The following is a 20,798-nucleotide window of genomic DNA, read 5'->3' as shown; positions in this document are numbered from 1 at the left end:
ATCATACCGATACGTCGGAAAAGGACAAACGATTATTAGCGGCTTGTTAACTTTAGTAGACGTTTATGAATAAGGGGGTTAAACCTTCCTGCATGAAAATCCGTTCAGTAGTTTTTGAGTTTATCGCGTACATACACAAAGACAGACGCGGCGGGGGACTTTGTTTTATAAGGTGCAGTGAAGTCAACGGCTAGCTTCGTGCGGCTTAAGATTCAATAAAATAAAACACGCCTTATTTAATATATATTTATTTGTAAATTAACTTGTTCAAACTAACATAGCAATAAAGAGGCTCAGTTTCCTTCCACAGACCTTGCACCCATACCTTCACAAAATACCTGCCACTCTCCATTCTCTGAGCATTTCAAATACAGAACATCAAAATTAAACAATAACGGTGCATCTAAAACGCTAATAATATAAAGCCAATCAAAATATGACTACAATTTCACTGACGTAGCCATAATACTTGAGGCAAAGATTCATTCATTGTGTAAGTCCCAACGTCTTTGTAAAAAGACGAAATCGAATTTTGAACTAGGAATAAAAGGTTTCAAATTCAAAATTGCAACCACTCTGGGAGGTCATCCAAGTCCAAGGCGATTCCGTGCTTCGGATTTGACAGCTAAAACAAGATGGCGCTGACCGGTTCCGTAAATTATTTGTTGTCAAAAGTTGACGTTTGTCAATTCAATGACCACAAAACATGCATAGTACAGCGCCATCTCTTTTTGCTGTGTGGCAGCTATGTTTAATTCTTAGACTTTTCTCTACCCTTCCAAGGCTCAAGATCCTACGTACAGTACTTATTATGAAATTTGAATCATTTTCAAATGGAAAAGAATTGCATTTCTTTTGTTTAGTATAACTTTCAAACAAAAAAAATCAACTCTATTTCCTACGCTATAGGTTCAAATTTCACTGGCAAATTTTAAATTTTTCTCTTGTATTACTGGACATAGGGGGATATTAAAATGAATAACTCTTTGCTTGAGGCGAGAACATTCCTCTATCAGTGAAATACGTTAATTCTACGTAGAGATTAGGTAATAGATACATTAAACTCGAAATACGAGATATAGTAGGTTTTGTACAAGATAGGATTGGTGTTTTTCCTTACAAGCCGACAGTGGTAACTACTAGCGTATATACAGCGCGATAGACCGATCAACGAGGGATAAATATGCTGTTAAAATTCATCCGTATTTAAAAGCGGCGGCCTACTGCAACACACGATACGTGCGAGCCACGAAAAATTGATAGTTAGAACGTGATGGATGGTATCTTCGTTCTAAACAGCGTTTTCATTTAAAATTGTACTCATTATAGTTAGTAACCGTAAAACGGACGATCAATGACAAACGCATTAGTTTCATATGATCATCATTTAAAAAAACGCATTTAACCGATTTGAAAGACCGAAGTGTTCCCATAAGTGCTTCGTGAACAAAGTTTTGTAGGGAGCACTAAAAATAAGTGAGGCTAATAGTACAATTTATAATTAATATGCTTTTAGTGCAAAGAGCATTAAAATGATATGAGTAGCGTGCTCGCGCGTCAAAGTAAGCCGCCGTCTTTATTATAAGAATCACACTCGTTGAGTGGAGTAGAATGCCAAACCATGTCGGTGAGTCTAAATTATCCATTATTATCCTACTGTGCATTTTTCGGTAATAGTGCGGGGTTTCATTAATTAGTAATACTAGCTAATATATAGGTAATATCTTGTATATAATATCGTAAGTGCGTCCTAATATTACATAAACAGATGACGTTTCGGACTAGCATAAGGAACGTATTATGGTTAACCCGTTAGAACTGATATTTGTAAAATCATACAAAAAATAAAATTTTAATAGATTTATGTACATACTGTCAAATGGCTACATTGAATAATGTAAATTTAAATTTAAATTAACACAGTGGAGACGATAAGCATTATTGCTTTTATTATAAAAATAAATAGTAAAACCTACATGTCTCGTTAAGCTACATTAAATAAATAAATTAGAATTTATCTAACTATCCTACCTAATCGTGGAGAATTACACCAAAATACTGACGAGTAACAGAATGACAGAAAAACAACCCAGTCGATAATTTCGTTTTAAAAATAATGCCTATGAATTAATACAATTTAGACAATAAGATTCGGTGAAATAACAGTTCGCGGTCGCTTTCGGCTCAAGTTTTTCCCTCGATTACGGTATATTTACCACTTTCAAACACACATCACCCGAATTGTTACCACGCGGATTTAGTTGACACGATTTTTATGTTTTTTCTCGCGGTGAGTAAGGTAATTTCTGCTCTCGGCGCGAGTAATTAAGGTTCATTTTCGCTCGCTATTCTGATGTTTAAAATTGTACAAATTCACTACAAGTCGTGTTTTAAAGCGATATGCTCGTTCTTATTGGCGTGTGAATTGCACTTCGATCAGTCAGTTCGATCAGTTCGAGTCGTACCATGATTATATAAGACTACGAAAACTAGATAGCTAAAATAATGATATAGTAATTGTGAACCTTGTCTTAATGCACGAAGGTTGATACTGGGCTGCAGCGCGCGTCAGTCCACGTATTTGGCAGTCAAAGGTAAAGAACGGTTATGTTTGAAAGTGGCGCACCTACCGTCGTATAGATTCAAAGTTGGCAATATGGTATCAAGTTGGTATTTATAACTCGCAGAACTCGTTGAGCAGGCTCTTGAGCTCCTTGTTGTGGGCCGCCTTGGAGCCCGTGGCGGGGACGCGGCGGTCGGGCGCCCGTTGTAACTGTAACAAACATGTTAAAGTTAAAAACGCATGTTATGGTAAGGGGTTATACCGGAATTATTGTGGCATTTTTGAACTGTCATAGTGAGTTCTCATTTATCGACTTCCGGTACACATAAATATATCGATAGAATGTAGAACACAAAATACTAAAAAGTTACAATAATTAATGTATATTTGACTACAAAAGAAATAATTTAAGGAGATAATATAGAAGTAAGTATGTAAGTAATCATTTATTATTATAGAAAAAAGATGACTACTTATTTCTTTTATTATTTTATTAAAAACACGGAACTGAAATAATTAGACGCGAAAGTATGTATTTATTAAGTTTTCATTGTTTTCACTGCACATATCTATTCTGTTTTTTTAACTATTCAAAAGTTATCTGTGACGTTTTCATTCAAAAGGTACCACTTTGTCGCTTATTATAAGGACGGAATTTGCTTGTGACCTTATACGAATACCCTGTCAGAGCGTCCTTAAGCAAGCGACAATGTAGTACCTTTTTCTTGAAAACGACACATCTGTAAGGAATCGCTTGTTATTTACCTTTATATTCAATATTTTTTAATATGTTGTATTCTACATTGTATCGATATATGTAGGTACATCAAAAGTCGATAACTGAGAAGTCCCTAATGACAATTCACACTGCCACGAGAATTCCGGCCTCTGATTCATTTATCCTTTCGCTGGACACTTTCTGATACCTTTGTACTAAGAGGGATAAAAGGCACAGAAAGGTGTGTGTTACCTTTCTGTGCCGTTCAGCAGAAAGTGTACCGTAAAAGATAAGTAGATAGAGGTAATAACCCGCTACGCGGGCGTCTGAACTTATCGAACGCGCTGATTTGATGGAATTTTTGAAATTCAAACCCTAAGAGGATGAAAATAGGGTTGAAAGTTTTCGACGAACAAAGTCGCGGGAGGAGGTTTGTATACATCCTTCCTCCTAATAAAAAATAAGACGTTTGAAATGTACAAAAACTAGACGGATAATATTGTTATCTGTACTCGCCACGCTGATTTCAAGCGTTAATTGTCTTAATTTATGTTCACAAAAAACAACTTAAATATATTTAAACGTTAAGTAAGGATTATACTTAAAACTAAATACCTACACCAACATACATTATCACATCAATGATCAAAGATTCGCTTAAAGGCAAAGCAAATAAATGCGAAATATGTTTTTGAGTCAACAAGAGACATTAAAAGCTAACAGTCAATCCATCTAGAAATATAATAAACAGATGTGTGTCAAAAGAGACGCAAATGTACTAAGAAGTCTTGAAATAAAATGTCTATTAGGTATAAGAAACGTAGGTGGGATAAATTTAGGTAGACTGGTGGAGTTTTTTTTTTTTTACAACGGTTACTTAAGTGTATAGTCGTTCGATTTGTCGAACGGCTAATCTTCTGTCTATTGTTAAGTCAAACCGCACTTGCTACTACCTGCATAAAAATCGTTGGCACTTTAACCGGTTATTGAATTACAACTCCTATGGAAATTACAATAAGGTTCAAAATGAACAAATCCCTCTACGGTTACTGAGTGCCGGCGAGTCGAACTCTACAGAATCAATCTAATACCTGTCATCGAGATGCGTAACAAAGGCGCGTTATCGGAGAGCGCACCTACACTGGTTTTTTGAGTGTTGGACTAGCCCGCGCTCAGGTGCTAATTAGAATTATACGACGCTTCTTTTTTTGCAGGTAGTCGCACGTGCGGATTTACTTAACAATAGACGGAAGATTAGCCGTTCGGTGCCAGCCACAAATCGACCGACTGTACCTAACTTAACTATACCTAAAGTTCAAAAATATAGGTTGCTGTAACCAGTGTTGGCCGAACGTTAATTGCAATAACCATTATAAATAGAACCGTAAACTGTAACCGTCCGTTACGGTTACGGTTCAATTTATAATGGTTAATAGCCAATAATTTTTAATTGCATTAACGTTTCGGCCAACACTGGCTGTAACAAGACCTCGGTGTTAAATAGATCACTGACGCATTGATGTCAAATTAAATATTTTTGTATTTTTGAACTACAAAATCGCAAAAACGGACTTTTTACAACAAATTAATGTATAATGAAGGTTTACAAAATGCTATAATTATTATAAAAATATGTAGTTAATCAAGCATATTTCTAACATAAAAAATACAAGCAAAGCAAAAGGCACAAGCTTTTTATCGCTGACTGTACTTTTCTCTCTACAGACAACTACTACTCATCGAGACAATTTTAAAAATCCCAAACACAATTAGGTTTCGTTGTTTTATCAAAGAATTCCTATGGCCACCTCCTATCTCCATCATCAGATCAGCACGATGATACCGTAATATTGCATTGTCACCCGATTTACATTTGAGCTCAATCGAAAACCGGGAATTGGGTCAAATTTAACTAGCAAGATTTGATCACAGACGCACAGACAGACAACGTGACAGGTGAAAGTAAATAAAAGCTTATAATAATAATAAAGTAGACATTTCGCACACTTAGTATTGTCATAGCTATCGCCAATAGCTTGGCAACAAACAACACAAACATGCATACTAAAGCAAGGACATGACAATGTCAATTATAAACCTTATTACAAAGACATATGGTCTACGGTTCAAGAGTATTGCTTTTGTATTTCTCTCGTCAAATGATGGTCCCAATGGCAGTTCATTTTATATGGAGTAGCTGTCACGTACGTTTGTAGATATTCTTTGGACGTTTTGGACAGCATATTATTTCATTGAGAAACGTTAAATTTAAGTAACAAAAATACGGTAAAAATATATTTATGCATTTTTTTAAGCCCAGTGACTTGAAGGAACTGTCATAGGAGCCATCATTCGACGCGAGAAGTATAGAACAGTAACGTTTATATCGCGCGTGTTTTGTTAACACACTCATGCACTATCTCGGAGGCTGATCGTAGTATACGATTTATACCGTGTAGTACAGTCAGCGTCAAATACTTTGTAGCAACCAAAGTGGCCAAATAGTTCGGTACACCATATATTTAGTATGGTGTACCGAACTATTTGGCCACTTTGACTGCTACAAAGTATTTGACGCTGACTGTACAGTCAGCATCAAAAGAAGCGGACGAAACAACGCGCCAAAAGTATCTGATATTCCGTATAACTTTTGTAGATAAATTTCTAAAATTCGCGTTCAAAAATATATCTTTTACAGTCTTAGTTGTTCTATATTAAAGACATCACTTTTTGTTAAGCTGTTATAGAATGGTAGATACTTATGAAGCGTTATTTGATCCGCTACTTTTGATGCTGACTGTACAACTTCGAACAAAAAAAAAGTGGATCTCGGGTAAAAACAAGTGACGACGCGACAGATTTGAGCATGTTTGCTAAGAAGCACGCCCGGGCGGACCGTCGCCGGCGAGCAAACGCGTCCGAGATTTTGAATTTCGAACGAAGATTATAATGTTCGAAGTTGGACTAATAAGGTCTAAAAAGACCTTCCATAATCCATATACTGTGGTGTTAGTGTGTAAATAGCCTAAACCATGCAGAGATGAATAACGTTCTGAAGGCCAATTAGAATGTACAGTCACCATCAGATATATCGGAAAGGCCAGTGTGCTCGAAAATATGTGAACATGTACTTTAACGACTTAAAATGTAAATATGTAGATATTTATGTAAGTATATTATACAAAGTATATGTTTAAGTTTATGATTTCATTATATTATATTAATTAGTAGGTATTTCATTTGTAAATAGTAGGCAGTGATATCTTATTCTCAACTACAAAGCCTGCGCCTAACAAAAGTCTCTTTTTGACCCAGTGGTTGACTGGTAGAGAATGCCTTAAGGCATTAAGTCCACCATTTGAACTTAATATTTTATGTGCAATAAAGTATAAATAAAAATAGAGGCTTTGTTCAGGTATTTGTGAACAACTTGACTGCTCCGATGTATGTGATGGCGACTGTACACTTGATATCAAAAGAATATCTAACATCATTCGCGCATGCAATTCGCTCGATCTTGTCCGTACATGTATTGGCGCGAGCGAGATGCACGGGAGAATGAGAACAAAATGACATCATTACAATATAATTTAGATGTCCCAAAGTTGGCAGCACCCAGATGTGATGTCGTGACAGTGTGAGAAGCATGCGGAGATGACAAGCGTGTTGGATAAGCCCGGTTAGTCTGGCTCACCTAATGGTGCGCGGCACAGTCTCTGTGTCATCGCCTGTAGGCAGAGCGCGGCTGAAAAGTTGCTCTAGCCAGCTACCCCCTGACATTCGTCTACGACCAAGGTTGGCAGCACCCAGATGTGATGTCGTGACAGTGTGAGAAGCATGCGGAGATGACAAGCATGTCGGTTAAGCCCGGTTAGTCTGGCTCACCTAATGGTGCGCGGCACAGTCTCTGTGTCATCGCCTGTAGGCGGAGCGCGGCCGAAAAGTTGCCCTAGCCAGCTACCCCCTGACTTTCGTCTGCAACCAACCGAGTTAGGCATGAGGTTAGTAGCTCCCACATGAGTCATGGGTGGCTATGAACAGAGAACACTATGAATATTTAGGTATGTACTAAAGTAAATACTAAGACATGTCAAGCATGTACGAGTTACAGATGCTTAACTTAAAAACTGCAGACCACACACTTTACCCCCTTTTTCATAAACGTGTAATAAAGTTACGATGCCGCTGATCATCGTTTGTCCCTTTCCGACGTATTGGTATGATGGAAAGGGGCAAACGATGATCAGCGGCATCGTAACTTTAGTACATGTTTATGAATAATGGGGTAAGAGGTTAGTAGACGACGGTTCTCTATATAAACGTAGCCTCCATTTTCCTCCCAGGATATTTACAGTAAGGAAAATATTTTAACACAATTCATTGTATATTAAAAATAGCCCCATCGTTTGACTTTTTTAGAATTTTTGATTATTCTAACAGTTAGCAGTGATAAACAAATTTCATTCCAATTTTCAAAGCTCCTAATTCTTATAATAATTCAAAAATCGAGTGAAGGGGGAAGACTGTATACATGCATACAATTGTATAAAAATATGAACCATAATTACCAGAGAGGAAAATGAGGACTACGTTTGTATGGAGAAGCGCTTACGTGACTTCGTCCCCCTTTCGTCTTAAGACAATGTCTCAATGTGGCATGCACGGAATTTATATTTAAGACACAATCCATTTTAGGACAAATAAAAAATAAAAATAATTCATTTTTATTTATATTTAAAAACCCAAATCAACACAGAAATGCATTGCAACACAGAAATGCATTGCAACAAAGAAATGCATTGCAACACAGAAATGCAAGTTGACTTTCTCTCATTACGGCAAATACTATATTCTTTCAGAAAAAATTCTGTAATAATACTTAAAATTATTTTACGTTCAATTTCTGTATTTCAAAATGTGTTCATTGTTCATATGCCTTCATAGGTAGGTATGATAATAATAATGTCAAGAGCGTTTCCTAAGAAGCGCGACCAAGCAATGAAAAAAAAAACCAGTATAATCATGCCCAACATGCAAATTATTGAAATTATTTTAGTCTGTACAGTCAAGGTCAATAATTTGTGTATATTTATCTCACTTTAAAAAGCCATCAAATATGACGGAGCGGCCGAGGTGCTCAAAAATATCTGAACACGCACTCTAACGCCTTGACAATAGAGGCGTGTTCAGATATTTGTGAGCACCTTGGCCGGTCAGATATATCTGATGGCGACTGATCTAACCACAAAAAAACCGCTCCCATACAGTTACGCTCTCATTTTAAAACGGCATGCTTAATACGAAAGTGGAGGACCCACGCAAAATCATCTTTTAATAGACATGTAAGCCTCATTTTCCTCTCTGGATATTATCATTAATGAAAATATTTTGACACAATTTGTTGTATATCAACTACATCTCCCACGTTAGATTTTTTTTTCTTATTTTTATTATTTTAAAAGTTAGGAGCATTTAAAATTTTTATGAAACCTGTTTTTCGCTCCTAATTTTTACAATAAACAAAAAATCTTAAAAAGTCCAAGCTATGGTTAATATACATCAAATTATGAAAAAATATTTTCCATAATGCCAATATCCAGAGAGGAAAATGGAGACTATGGAGAGAAAGGCCCTCTTGATTGTTCAAAAACGAATGAGAAAGTTGCATTTTATCCACATGTGGGGCAAAGTAATCAGATGCAAATTTTGAGTTGTTTCCTTATGTTAGTTAATAGAATTTACTTTTAAATGATGATTTTGAATGATTATTTTTTTATTATGTTCATTCGGATTTGATTTCATTAGATTTTTTTGGTATTTCATAGTTAGTAGTTTCCTCGTGTTGGTGTGGTGAAAAATTTTGTGTTTCACTCGGAGGCAAAGTTTGTTTAACCCTCGTGCATTGAACCCTCGCAACGCTCAAGATTCCACTTCTCGAACCACTCGCTACGCTCGTGGTTAGAAACGAGCGGTTAAACAACAACTTTGCCCCCTTGTAAAACAAATAACTATTATTTACCAATTTGATCAACTGTATTCATTTTTCCATGCTGTAAAGTTCGAGTTCAAAATATCTTTGAACTAAGCAATCTGTGGATATACTAAGCACAGTACAGTACAATAATGCTTTCAGGGCGCTGCTGCTATCACGGTTCTGCAGTGCATCAACCATGTTCGCGGAAGCAAGCGTAGACAGTTGCAGTGCTGTGCTGCGTAAAAAGATGGCATCGCTTCTGAACAGAATACGTGACAGACCGAACAGCCTTTGGAAGATATTAGCTGTAAGGAATGAGTGCTCAATAATGCAATTAAAAATACGTTGTCATTAGTGAGTTACGAATATTAAAAAAGTTTTTAGGTAGCTTTAATAGTACTAACAAATTTGTTGAACTTGTCTGAATAAATAAACGTTATTATTACTCGTATTTATTTAAGCACGGCATCACACAGTAACACTTTGTAATTGTGTCGTTCTCAATTCTTCGTCAAGCCATTAAACCCTTTATCGCATGCGAAGCCATACATGGCGGATATGATATTCAACTCTATTGATAGCTATTAAAGTTCAAATTTCAACAAAATATTGTTTATTAGATGCAGTAAGACAAAACCAAGTTATTCCCCGCAAACTTTATAAATCGTGTCATTCACGAAGACGCCTGCCTTCACTCGTATATTAACTTGTTATTAAAGGTTTTGACAAATCTGCGCGTCATCGTGAATGACACGAACTATTGGCCCGATTCGAAAAATGATTAAGACACGATTAAGATCCTGGACAGATCGATAGCTAAACGACATGTCAAAATTGATGTTTATTTAGATTCCGCTGTGATCCCAATAAGATCTATCTACGATATTTCTAACGTCAGTGACATTGGTTGCTTCTGTCAATTATACGACATACAAACGATATCTAAATGAGAACTTATCTAAACCAGAACTTATCGTTATCGTATCTCGTTGTTCGAATCATGCCGTATACCGTACTAAGTTACCTTTTGTGTGACTGATAGATTTAATACAATTCAGTAAAACAACCACACCATAATCATTATAATCAACAAGTATGCGGTCACGGAAATATGTTTAAACTTGTATTGCAACACATTAAAATGGCCAAATGTAATTCAATTATTATTGCGGTGGCTACGGGTATTCCAATATCAAATTAAGCGGTTTCATTACGTCACGTTTATTATGTACTTATATAAAAACGAACCGCATGTTAATGTGGTTTATGTATATAAGATTTAATTGTTCGTTTATTGCTCAATCCCAATTATTATTTGAATGACTTAACCTCTCGCCTGTGTATGATAAGGACCCTAACGAATTTTTCACCAACTTATTTCATTTTATTTAAGAATATTTTTTTTCTGTTCTGTTGACTGTTTTTGACCACCGCACGCACACCTACGAACACGGCTCGGAACCGGTTTTAAAAATATCGTTAAATACCGGTTTATTTTGGTTTTACTCTCGAACTTTCACAAGAACGCGAACGTTACATAAACCGGTTTATTCGACGAGTGACGAGACGACCGGCCGGCCTGGTGGTGTGCCGCGTAAACAAAGACACCGACATAAGAAACCGGTTTTTATTGTTCTAAACCGGTTAATCTGACAAGAACTTTATGGAAATGTTCTCCTCAAAACCGGTTTTACGAACGAAACCGAAATTGAAAGGTTTTGCGCCAAGAACATGATAACGGTTTGGAAATTTAACCGGTTTCCGAGCCTTGCCTACGAAAGGTTAAAAAACGGTAATTCAGATACATGTGCCGATAAAAGAAGGGACATAAACTTAATTGAGTAATAAAAATAAAAATATTAAAAAAAAGTTAAACCGACTTCAAAAAGGATAGAATAAAATATTATCCCGTTTATATGCGCTAGCATCTGATACGATTGAAGTCAGAACAGGTTTTACTTTGTTTTTAAGACTAATTCTATTTTTCCATTTTTAGTTTCAAATTTTTTTTATGATTTTACAGTCTACAGAACTCGTTCCTGTCTGGCCAATATATCATGTCACTAAACATTTTTGCGCTTCGGGTAGGTGTCAAGTTTCAAAGTTTGGATCTGAAGCCATCAAGATTTGAGGAGTTGGACCTCATGGAACCCATCATCAGAACTAGACCTTAACACAAATGGTCCTTCAATTTCTTAACAAACATAAAGAAGAGGATAAATCGACAAAAATGAAATATGCGTTGTTAAATACGACTCGTTCGGATCATCATCAGCAGTTCCACTTCATCAAATGGCACTATTTTGGATGAAAATGTTTAGTTTGTTGATGAAAATACTAAAATCGATGTGTATGCCTATAAGATTTGAGGAGTTCCTTGGATTCCTCATAAATGCCACAATTGTGACACACGCCCTAACTGAGGTACCAAAAGAAACCAAGACCGTTAAAAAAAAAACAATTGCGCCGTAAAGGTGTACGCATGACAGCCATTTAACTGATGCGGGAGTATAATAACTAATGTTATGCAACAACCACATACATTCAAGAGGCGAATTTACAAAACGGACATAGGTGAGTTTTGTAATAACCGATTCGAGAATTTTAAGACCAGTTATGCCATCTGATGATTTATTGTTAATGTGTATTGTTTTTACCTGATTGGTGTCATTGGAAGGTCAGAGTTGGAAGTCGCCAGCACCATGGTATTTGTATATGTGTGTGTGTTACCTGATGGAGCGCTGGTTCTGCAGCAGCGTGCGGAAGCGCGGCTCGATGTAGCTCCAGGAGCCCATGTTCTTGTGCTCCTCCTGCGACCACACCAGCTGCGCGCTGCTGTACTTGGCGGCCTCCGCCTTGATCAGGTCGTATGGGAACGGCGAGATTTGCTCCAGCCTGCGAAAAGATCACACATTTAAATAACGTTCATACTTTAGAGTGTCGGCTCTATTAAATTAGTAGGTCATTCTATGAGAATATAAAGCGAATCCCTATTTCAAAGCGTGTTTTTTCAATAAAAGAAATATGCAATAAAATGGCGAATCGCATTATTCTTGCCGCAGATTGAGCCTAATTTAACTATAAAGTATATATAATAACATTCGGTAGAGACATCCTAAAAGAAAACGAACTAAAGGACGTCGAACTTAAAGATGTCCTTCCTTTCTGCAGGAAAACAAGAAAATTTGAGGAGAATAGCATGGGAATGCCGCCGGGACAGTAACCTGCAGCTCCAACCTCAGGGAATGGGGTTGGCAACTGTCAAAGGTTTGCATAGATGGCGCCATCATAGCTTGCCCCTGTCTCTAGTTTTGTTCTATGAGATTTGGCTTAAAGTACTGGAATCCAGGTCACAAAATTCCACAATAAAAAACAAGAATTTGACACAATTCTAGGGATTGACAGGGCAAGCTATGATGGCGCCATCTGTTTAATACTTCGACCGGCCAACCCCATTGGGCTGAATGAACGCAACACGATCGACAGCCCGCCTGTTTCCGTCCGGGCCTCCCTACACTACATCTACAACTATCTATATTAATAATTCCGTTGAGGTTTACGGTAGACCCGAATGAAATTATACTCAACTGAAAGAGCGTTAAAAAATAATAGTTTTGAAACGACTACATATATTGGCAAAATTCGGATTATCGCGTATTTTGCATTTAAAAGTGTTAATTTAATGACAAACACATGACGAAATGTAGGCCATATTATAAATTTGGAAAAGGACAGCGACGGGTGCGTTCGGAAATTGTAAATACGAGTGCGACGGCATATTGGTTGGCAGCCAGTGTGTAGATGCACAAACTTTTTTTAAAGAATGACTATGTATGTCACTGTTTGTAAATGATGTATAAAGTAAGGCGCGGTAAATAAAATTTCTATGGGAGGACAACCCTTCACGCCTACATGTTATAGTCGTAGTTTTATAGTTTTTCTACTGACCGAGTGTGCCAGAGTTATTATTTTACCCGAGCAAAGCCGGGTTTTCGCCTAGTAAAGTAATAAATAGACTATGCTTACGCTTAAGCAAAATTTACGGTTTAACTCATTTTTAGTAATTCCCGCTACATGTTTCGTATATAACGGTCACAATGGCGACGCGCCGCTTCCCTTAGGTTTTTAGGCGTTCTTATGCTTGTGTGGTGATCTCAGTCTTCATAAACACTTTATAACTGAGCATCTGTTTAGTTTGTGGTGCAAATATAATTACCTGCAAATGGCAATATCATTTTCGAGTCCCTTCTCGCGGCGCTCCTTAATGAGGTCGTAATAAACGCGGCCGGTGCAGAAGGCCAGCTTCTTCACGCCGCTGGGGTTCTTTGAAGCGGGGCCTTCTTCTGGGATCACCCTGTAGAAAAAGAAAATATTTAGGAGAATGGAATACACACCTGGGGAAAACTCGTTAATAAAAAGTAACCGTCACAAATATTTTTGTCACACACTCTTATTGCCGACTGCACTTTCTCTTTTTTGTATGTCTATCAAGTACCTCTGGAAACCTTTCAAATGAGCCTAAAATCAATGTGTTTACGTTATCCCATCGAAGAGTTCCGTTGGCTACCTTCTGATTGCATCATCAGATCAGCTCCATGTTAGCATACTATTGCATTATCATCGGAAATACGTATACTAAATTTCAGCTCAAACAGACACCAAGAAGTGGTTCAAATTAAAGTTACAAGAAAACGAATCTTAAATAATGGATGGAAATGATAATATGACATTTCATTCGCATCTTCACTATATAACTATAGTAACATTTTTTTTAGGGTTCCATAGCCAAATGGCAAAAAACGATAATTCGTCATGTCCGTCTGTCTGTCCTGTCCGTTTATGTCACAGCCACTTTTTACTTTTCGACTGGCGGTTGTCAATAAAAAATTGTCATTTTGGTTACGGCCTTTGGCCCTTGGCAAAATAAAAAGTTTTTTTTTTTGTGCTGTCTGTGGCAAGCAAGTCTGCCGGATGGTAAGTGATCACCGTAGCCTACGGCCGCCTGTAACAATGGGGTAACAGGCAACTGACACTGTAGTCGCAGCACCTGACACAAGTTGCGGTGACTGTTTACCATCAGGCGGGCCGTATGCTTGTTTGCCACCGTCGTGTTATTAAAAAAAAAAACCGGACAAGTGCGAGTCGGACTCGCCCACCGAGGGTTCCGTACTTTTTAGTATTTGTTGTCTATAACAACGGCAACAGAAATACATCATCTGTGAAAATTTCAACTGTCTAGCTATCACGGTTCATGAGATACAGCCTGGTGACAGACGGACGGACGGACGGACAGCGGAGTCTTAGTAAAAGGATCCCATTTTACCCTTTGAGTACGGAACCCTAACAAATTCAGACCTGTCAATACACAGTAAGAGCTCAGGACTAAACACAGGAAAGGTAAAATTTCATCACAGCAATATTTTTTCGGTCAGTTTTACGTTCTGAAGCTGGTCGCCTTCTTTGACTTATATGATGATGAGTTTGAAGAAGAGAGTGATCTGTATCGTGGATGAGCGAGTACCTCCTGAAGCTGGTGCCCTCCTTCATGTCATCGAAGGAGCTCTTGCACTCGGGGTGGCGCAGCAGGGACTTGGGCGTCATGATGATGAGCGGCTTGCGGAACGGCAGCGCGATCTGCCGCCGCAGGATGTGGAACAGGGACGCTGGCGTCGAGCAGTTGGCGACGATCCAGTTGCAGTCGTGCAGTTGGCGCACTGGATAAAAAACAGATTTAGTCCTTATTTCGTCGAAGTTATTTTCTACGGGGCACCCGCTTAATGTAAAATCTACCACTAAAAAACAATAGTACATTGTAGGAGAAGCCGGAAAACCGCTCAACGATGGACGAGTTTGATTTAGGCCCGACATCAGTGGAGGCCTTCAAATAATACGAGTTAATCTTTAGCGTAGTGGAACGTCACAGATATGCGAGTGTAGTTACAATATAGCATGTGTCGTACCCTCGTAGTCGTTGCTCTCGGGCGGCATGTAGTCGGGGTCGTCGGAGCTCATCTGCAGGAAGCGCTCCAGGCGCGCCGACGAGTGCTCGGGGCCCTGCACAGAGCACAAAACTATTTTAACGATGGTTTTTTTTTTTTCAATTTTAAAATGAGTTTTTATGCTACATATTTTGTGCCCTATAAAAATCCTCGTGCTTATGAGGAAGTTCTTCTTAATGCTAAAACGATGTACATATATGAATTATTATTATCTCCTTTATTCGTTTCAAATCTTAGGTTAGATTATTTATAATATGAATATATAAGTTAAATATAAAAACACAAAATAATACAAAATACATATAAACACATTATAAAAAACCTAACCTAGGGTGCCGCCAGCAGCGGGGCAGGGCCCAAGCTGCCGGTGGTCAGGGCCGCAGAGAGAGGAACCGGCGGACTATCCGCGCCGTGTCCGAGATCACCGCCTTCTGCATCTGACCCTTGATCCAACCACCTAGTGAGTCTCTCAAGGTGTTGGCCCAGACGCTATGAGACTGTTCGCTGCCACGACTATCGGGGCAATGATCATCGAGTTAACATCCCACTTGGCGGTTATCTCGTGAGCCAAGTCTAGGTACATACTGGACTTGTCCTTCTTGGCTTTTGAATTATCACGTCGACTAAGCAGTGATCTATTGTGACGGCCCTTTAAAGTTCATTACTAATACCCGTTGAATCCAGGATATATCCAATGGTGTAACAATGGGGTGATCCTTAACGGACTCCCGTGTCAGTTCAAACCTATGGAATTTGACACAGGTTAGACACATCGGGACAGCCCTGATCGGCTCCGGGGCCGTTGTTGTCTCTGTCACTCACCATGCCCTCCATGCCGTGTGGCTGTAACAGCACAATGCCGGACTGGCGGACCCACTTGGCCTGCCCGGACGAGATGAACTGGTCGATGATGCACTGGGCCACGTTGTTGAAGTCGCCGAACTGCGCCTCCCATAGAACCAGGGCGTTGGGGTTGGTCACGGAGTAGCCTACTTCGAAGCCGAGCACGCCTGCAAGAAAGAGATAACTTTCAGCAAAAAAATTGTTTACGAAAAACGCTCTAACAGGAACAGGCGCTTTACACTTCACCAATGGTGTTTTCCGATTTTTTTTTAACTAAAAAAGTACCAAATTCATAAAACTAGTCTGACATGCTATCATTTCATGATTTTCGTCAGCAGTTCCACCAATCACCCTAAAATCTTTCGATTTCTCCAGGATTTTATCATCAGATCCTGACCAGGTGGCAACGGGACCAACACCTTTCAAACAGAAAAGAAATTAATAATTGGTCCCGCTGTGTAATAAATTGGATGACATATAAAAAAAGATAAAGATAAAAATATGTTTATTGCACAAAAAAGGACACAGAAAAAGTATACAGCAGTTGTTTTTAGGAGTTGGTGCATAACTAGGTTGACAACACATATACAACAATATCACGAGAAACTAAAATCCCTATGAACCGAAGTTTGGTTTTCATTTTTTTTTTAAACCCACTCCGGAGAAAGGCTGACGTGACAAACGCTTGGAAAAAGAAAGACAATTCGCCCTCGAATCCCCTGGCTGGAGACACACAGTCGAATCATCAATTGGCATCGGCTGCAAGGAGCTGAGAAAGCTGCACCTAACCATGAGTAATAGAAATTTCTTCTTTCATAATGAATTACAACTGACCGTATTCAGACAGCGAGCTGTTGCACACGGTGTAGGGCGCCTGGTCGGGGTACAGGTGCGCCAGCGGGCAGTACGTCGCCTTGTCCACCTTCTGGTGGTGCAGCACGTGATGCCTGCAGACAGAACACGGTTATATAATACTATAATCCCCATTTTGGACCCGGGTACGTCCTTAAACTACATTCAAAAGAGATACGCATTGTGAATATCATCTCGTTTTGTGTGGTAGGGCACAGCACAGCGGATGTCATTCCAGATCTAGAGCAGAGCCCAACTGGGGAAGTACCTCCACCTTACAGCAAACCGCAGCCAAATAATACTAGACCCTACAACCTACTTCCTGTCGATGAATAAGGTTGCTAGAGCTCAACGAGGGTGCGGAGTGTTAGGGTCGGCAACCTCTTATTGTTATCCTATCCGGTGACAGAGCGGTAAGACTTCCCCGCACAATATTTGAAAATTGCCGCGATAAATCCTAGTCGTTTGGTAAAACTGGCCGACTCCATGGGTCGAACATTTTTGACTTGATACGTGACCCTTGTGGATCTGGAACTCACCTATGCGAGAAGGTGCCACGCTCTACGTCCTCTCCGGACAGTCTGACGTGGATGCCCTCCTTCAAGAGGGAACCAAACGCCATGGCCTCAGCTAGAGCCCAGTCGACGGTTCGGTTCTCGACCATCTCCATACGCGACTTGAGGATACGGAGCAGGCCCTTGTGGATCTCGAACTCGGCCGCGTTCGGGGGAGGCGCAGAGAAACGCTTGCCGATGTGGACGAGGGTTTCCTCTACAACGCCGGTCGGGGACATCTGCGAAGAATTTTATTAGAATATAGCATAGAATAGAATACTTGCTCATAAACTTGTCAGGACGATAATTACCTTCAGCGGGTCCTTGCCCTCGAAGAATCCGGACCAGGGCGAGTCGAGCCAGTCCTTGTACTTGATGTGAGTCTCCTGTTTGGCCTGGTTGTAGGCGTCCTCGCAGATCTTCTCGTACTTGTCGCGCACGTCCTTCACTTCTTCGGCGGTCACGACGCCTTCAGCGATGAGCTGGGCGGCGTATTTGTCCAGCACTGAGAATAGAAAAAAACTTTAAAATTTCTGTAATATTAACAAATCCGTGCGGAACCTATGATTTCAAACAGATGTCGTTTGGGCTGCGAAGCATTCCCGAATGGGGATTAGAGGTGCGGAAATATAATCTAGAGAAGACTACCTCTATTGCTTCCCCGCGGAACATATGATTTCAAAAGGGATCCGTTTGGACTCAATGCTATATGAGGGGGCATCATATAGCATTTTTTGTCGTTTAATCTAGTAATTTTCGGCGCAAGTTATAAAAGTTAGTGAATGGTCATACATACAGGGGTGTTTTTTTACCAGGCTTGGTGTTCCTGATCTTCCGGGACATCAGACAAATTAAACTATTTATGGAAGACGGCATTTATACTCCTTCCAGACACTATGATTTCGGACCGATGCCATTTGGACTGCAAAGCGCCCCAGGAGCATTTTTTGTCGTTTCGTCAGATATGATTTTTATTTGATTCGTTACCAGGCTTAGTGTTCCTGATCTTCTGGTACATGAGGGGTTGTGTGAACATGGGCTCGTCGACCTCGTTGTGGCCGTTGCGGCGGTAGCTGACGATGTCGATGACGACGTCCTTGTGGAAGGTGGCGCGCCACTCGGCCGCCACGTTGCACACGTGCATGACGGCCTCGGGGTTGTCGCCGTTCACGTGGAAGATCGGCGCGTTCACTACGCGGGCCACGTCTGAAAACATGTTATGTTTAGTCACGCAGTCTTTACGATAGGAAATGACATAATGGAAAATAAATATAATATTTTTCACTGGTCGGATGAAACGCTCCTTTTTACAACCAACCATGTACAACCTTTTGACAGAATTTTGACAAAAATTATCATTCAGTCACCCCTGCGGTGAGCGCGAGCCGAGGCGAGGGTCGGTGGTGAAGCCGATCTCGTTGCTGGCGACAATGTAAATGGCCTAGAACCACGCCCTGCCCGCTGTACCATAGGATGCACATACCTGTGCAGTAGGCGGAGGAGCGCGAGTGGCGAGGGTCGGTGGTGAAGCCGATCTGGTTGTTGGCGACGATGTGGACGGTGCCGTGCGTGGTGTAGGCGGGCAGGTCCGACAAGTGCATGGTCTCGAACACCACGCCCTGTCCGGCGAACGCCGCGTCACCGTGGAGCAGGATGGACATCACCTATGCAAACACAAATATATGTAATTACGTATCGACTTTTGTATTTGGTTTATAATAAAAGTGTATATTTAACTAAATAAATATCCGGACTAGAATTTATTAAACTACAAGTTACAATTTAAAAAGTATAGATCGACAACGCCGATCACAAGGCAGCTCATCATTAGTGAAGTATTTGTCAATTGCATTCAATGTTGCCAGTTTACGCCTGTAAATTCAAACTGGTTCTTTTATAAATTTGGGGCCCTAGCCAGAAAGAACTCTATTCTCAAATGATCTCAACTTTATTATTATAAAATACATCATGTGCTTTAAGAAACTCTAACGATAAGCGTCCACTTATGATTAGATTTGAAGATGTCTAGACAAGTGATTAAAAGTAACAATGAAATTTTAAGTGGTTTTCAATGGTACCTCAAGTAACTCATCGCAAAGTAATATTCGTAGTGATATAACAGCTTAGAATGGGAAGGAAGACGAGTTAATGACAGCGTTATCAAGTATGGTTAAAAAATACGCTTCCAACCAAATGCCTTTTGGGTTAAAAAAAGCCCCCATTACAATTTAATTTTGAAAGGATTTCAATATTTTCAATAGTTGGCTCGAGTTGTGTTTCTGACATCGTGATAATTAAAGATTCGCAGCCTTAGAGTAATTTCGACGGCACGCGACATCGCGATTTTAGTTACATTGCAGACTATTGAGATTAGTTCCTATAGGGAATAACTAAACTCAACCATCATACCTTCTTGTCCTCATTATCGCCGCGGTAGAACTGCTCAGCGCGAGTCTTGCCCTGCACGACGGTGTCGACGGCTACGAGATGGGACTGGTTGGCAGTTCCTAAACTGAACCATATTGCCATGGAGATAAGATCTCATTTCACCTTCTTGCCCTCGTTATCGCCACGATAGAACTGCTCAACGCGAGTCCCGCCCTGCAGGACGGTGTTGACGGCCTCGAGATGGGACGGGCACAGACAGCGAAGCGGATGTTCTTGTTCATATATGAAAAAGCTGGACTAGAAAGTTAGGGGAGAAACCGAAAACAGATTTGATCACCATCTGTGGACCCTATGGTTTCAAACGCACGCCTTTTGGAGTTTCTAAAGACTATGCTTAAACTCAACCGTATTGCAAATGAGATAAAAATATTATTTTTACCTTTTTGCCCTCGTTATCGCCGCGGTAGAACTGCTCGGCGCGAGTCTTGCCCTGCACGACGGGGTCGACGGCCTCGAGATGCGACGGGTTGGCGCAGACGGCGAGGCGGATGTTCTTGTTGGTGACGCGGTTCAGGCGCTCGATGTAGGTGCCCAAGTGGTATTTGACGTCACCGGAGCCCTGTGGAAGAGATGTAAATGATAAGTTGGAAAATCAGACCGTTTAACTGTCAGACACCTAAGATACCACTGTACAGGCTACAGCTAAGCTTATTTTATTAACAACAAAATTCTGACGAATTCATAAAAACTAGTCCCTCACCATCACCACAGATAACACAATATATCCTCGAGCGAGAGGTTTATAACTACTTACGGAAATTGCTTTCTAATAGAAGGAGTAGAAAGAGACTTCAGATTGTATTACTTACGAGTTACATTACATTCCCACAGCAAGGGCCGAGTAATT

At 39.9% G+C, this 20,798-nt stretch overlaps 1 protein-coding gene across 1 annotated transcript in view; it reads right to left on the bottom strand.

The window, feature by feature from the left end:
- Positions 1-232: 232 nt before the first annotated feature.
- The window catches only part of LOC133520125 (2-oxoglutarate dehydrogenase complex component E1-like), a 66,240-nt gene continuing 45,674 nt past the window's right edge, over positions 233-20,798 (bottom strand). The window contains 13 exon segments of the mRNA XM_061854455.1: positions 233-2,745; positions 2,748-2,773; positions 11,986-12,150; positions 13,472-13,609; positions 14,777-14,969; positions 15,216-15,309; positions 16,077-16,264; positions 16,932-17,044; positions 17,489-17,742; positions 17,815-18,008; positions 18,491-18,709; positions 18,987-19,167; positions 20,331-20,510. Coding sequence (XP_061710439.1) covers positions 2,675-2,745; positions 2,748-2,773; positions 11,986-12,150; positions 13,472-13,609; positions 14,777-14,969; positions 15,216-15,309; positions 16,077-16,264; positions 16,932-17,044; positions 17,489-17,742; positions 17,815-18,008; positions 18,491-18,709; positions 18,987-19,167; positions 20,331-20,510 — 2,016 coding nt within the window. The 3' untranslated portion in view covers positions 233-2,674.

The sequence above is a fragment of the Cydia pomonella genome, chromosome 7, assembly GCF_033807575.1.
Source record: "Cydia pomonella isolate Wapato2018A chromosome 7, ilCydPomo1, whole genome shotgun sequence".
Classification (NCBI taxonomy): Eukaryota; Metazoa; Arthropoda; class Insecta; order Lepidoptera; family Tortricidae; genus Cydia; species Cydia pomonella.
The sequence above is the reverse complement of the archived record's forward strand: the minus strand, read 5'-3'. Positions and strand labels throughout refer to the sequence as shown.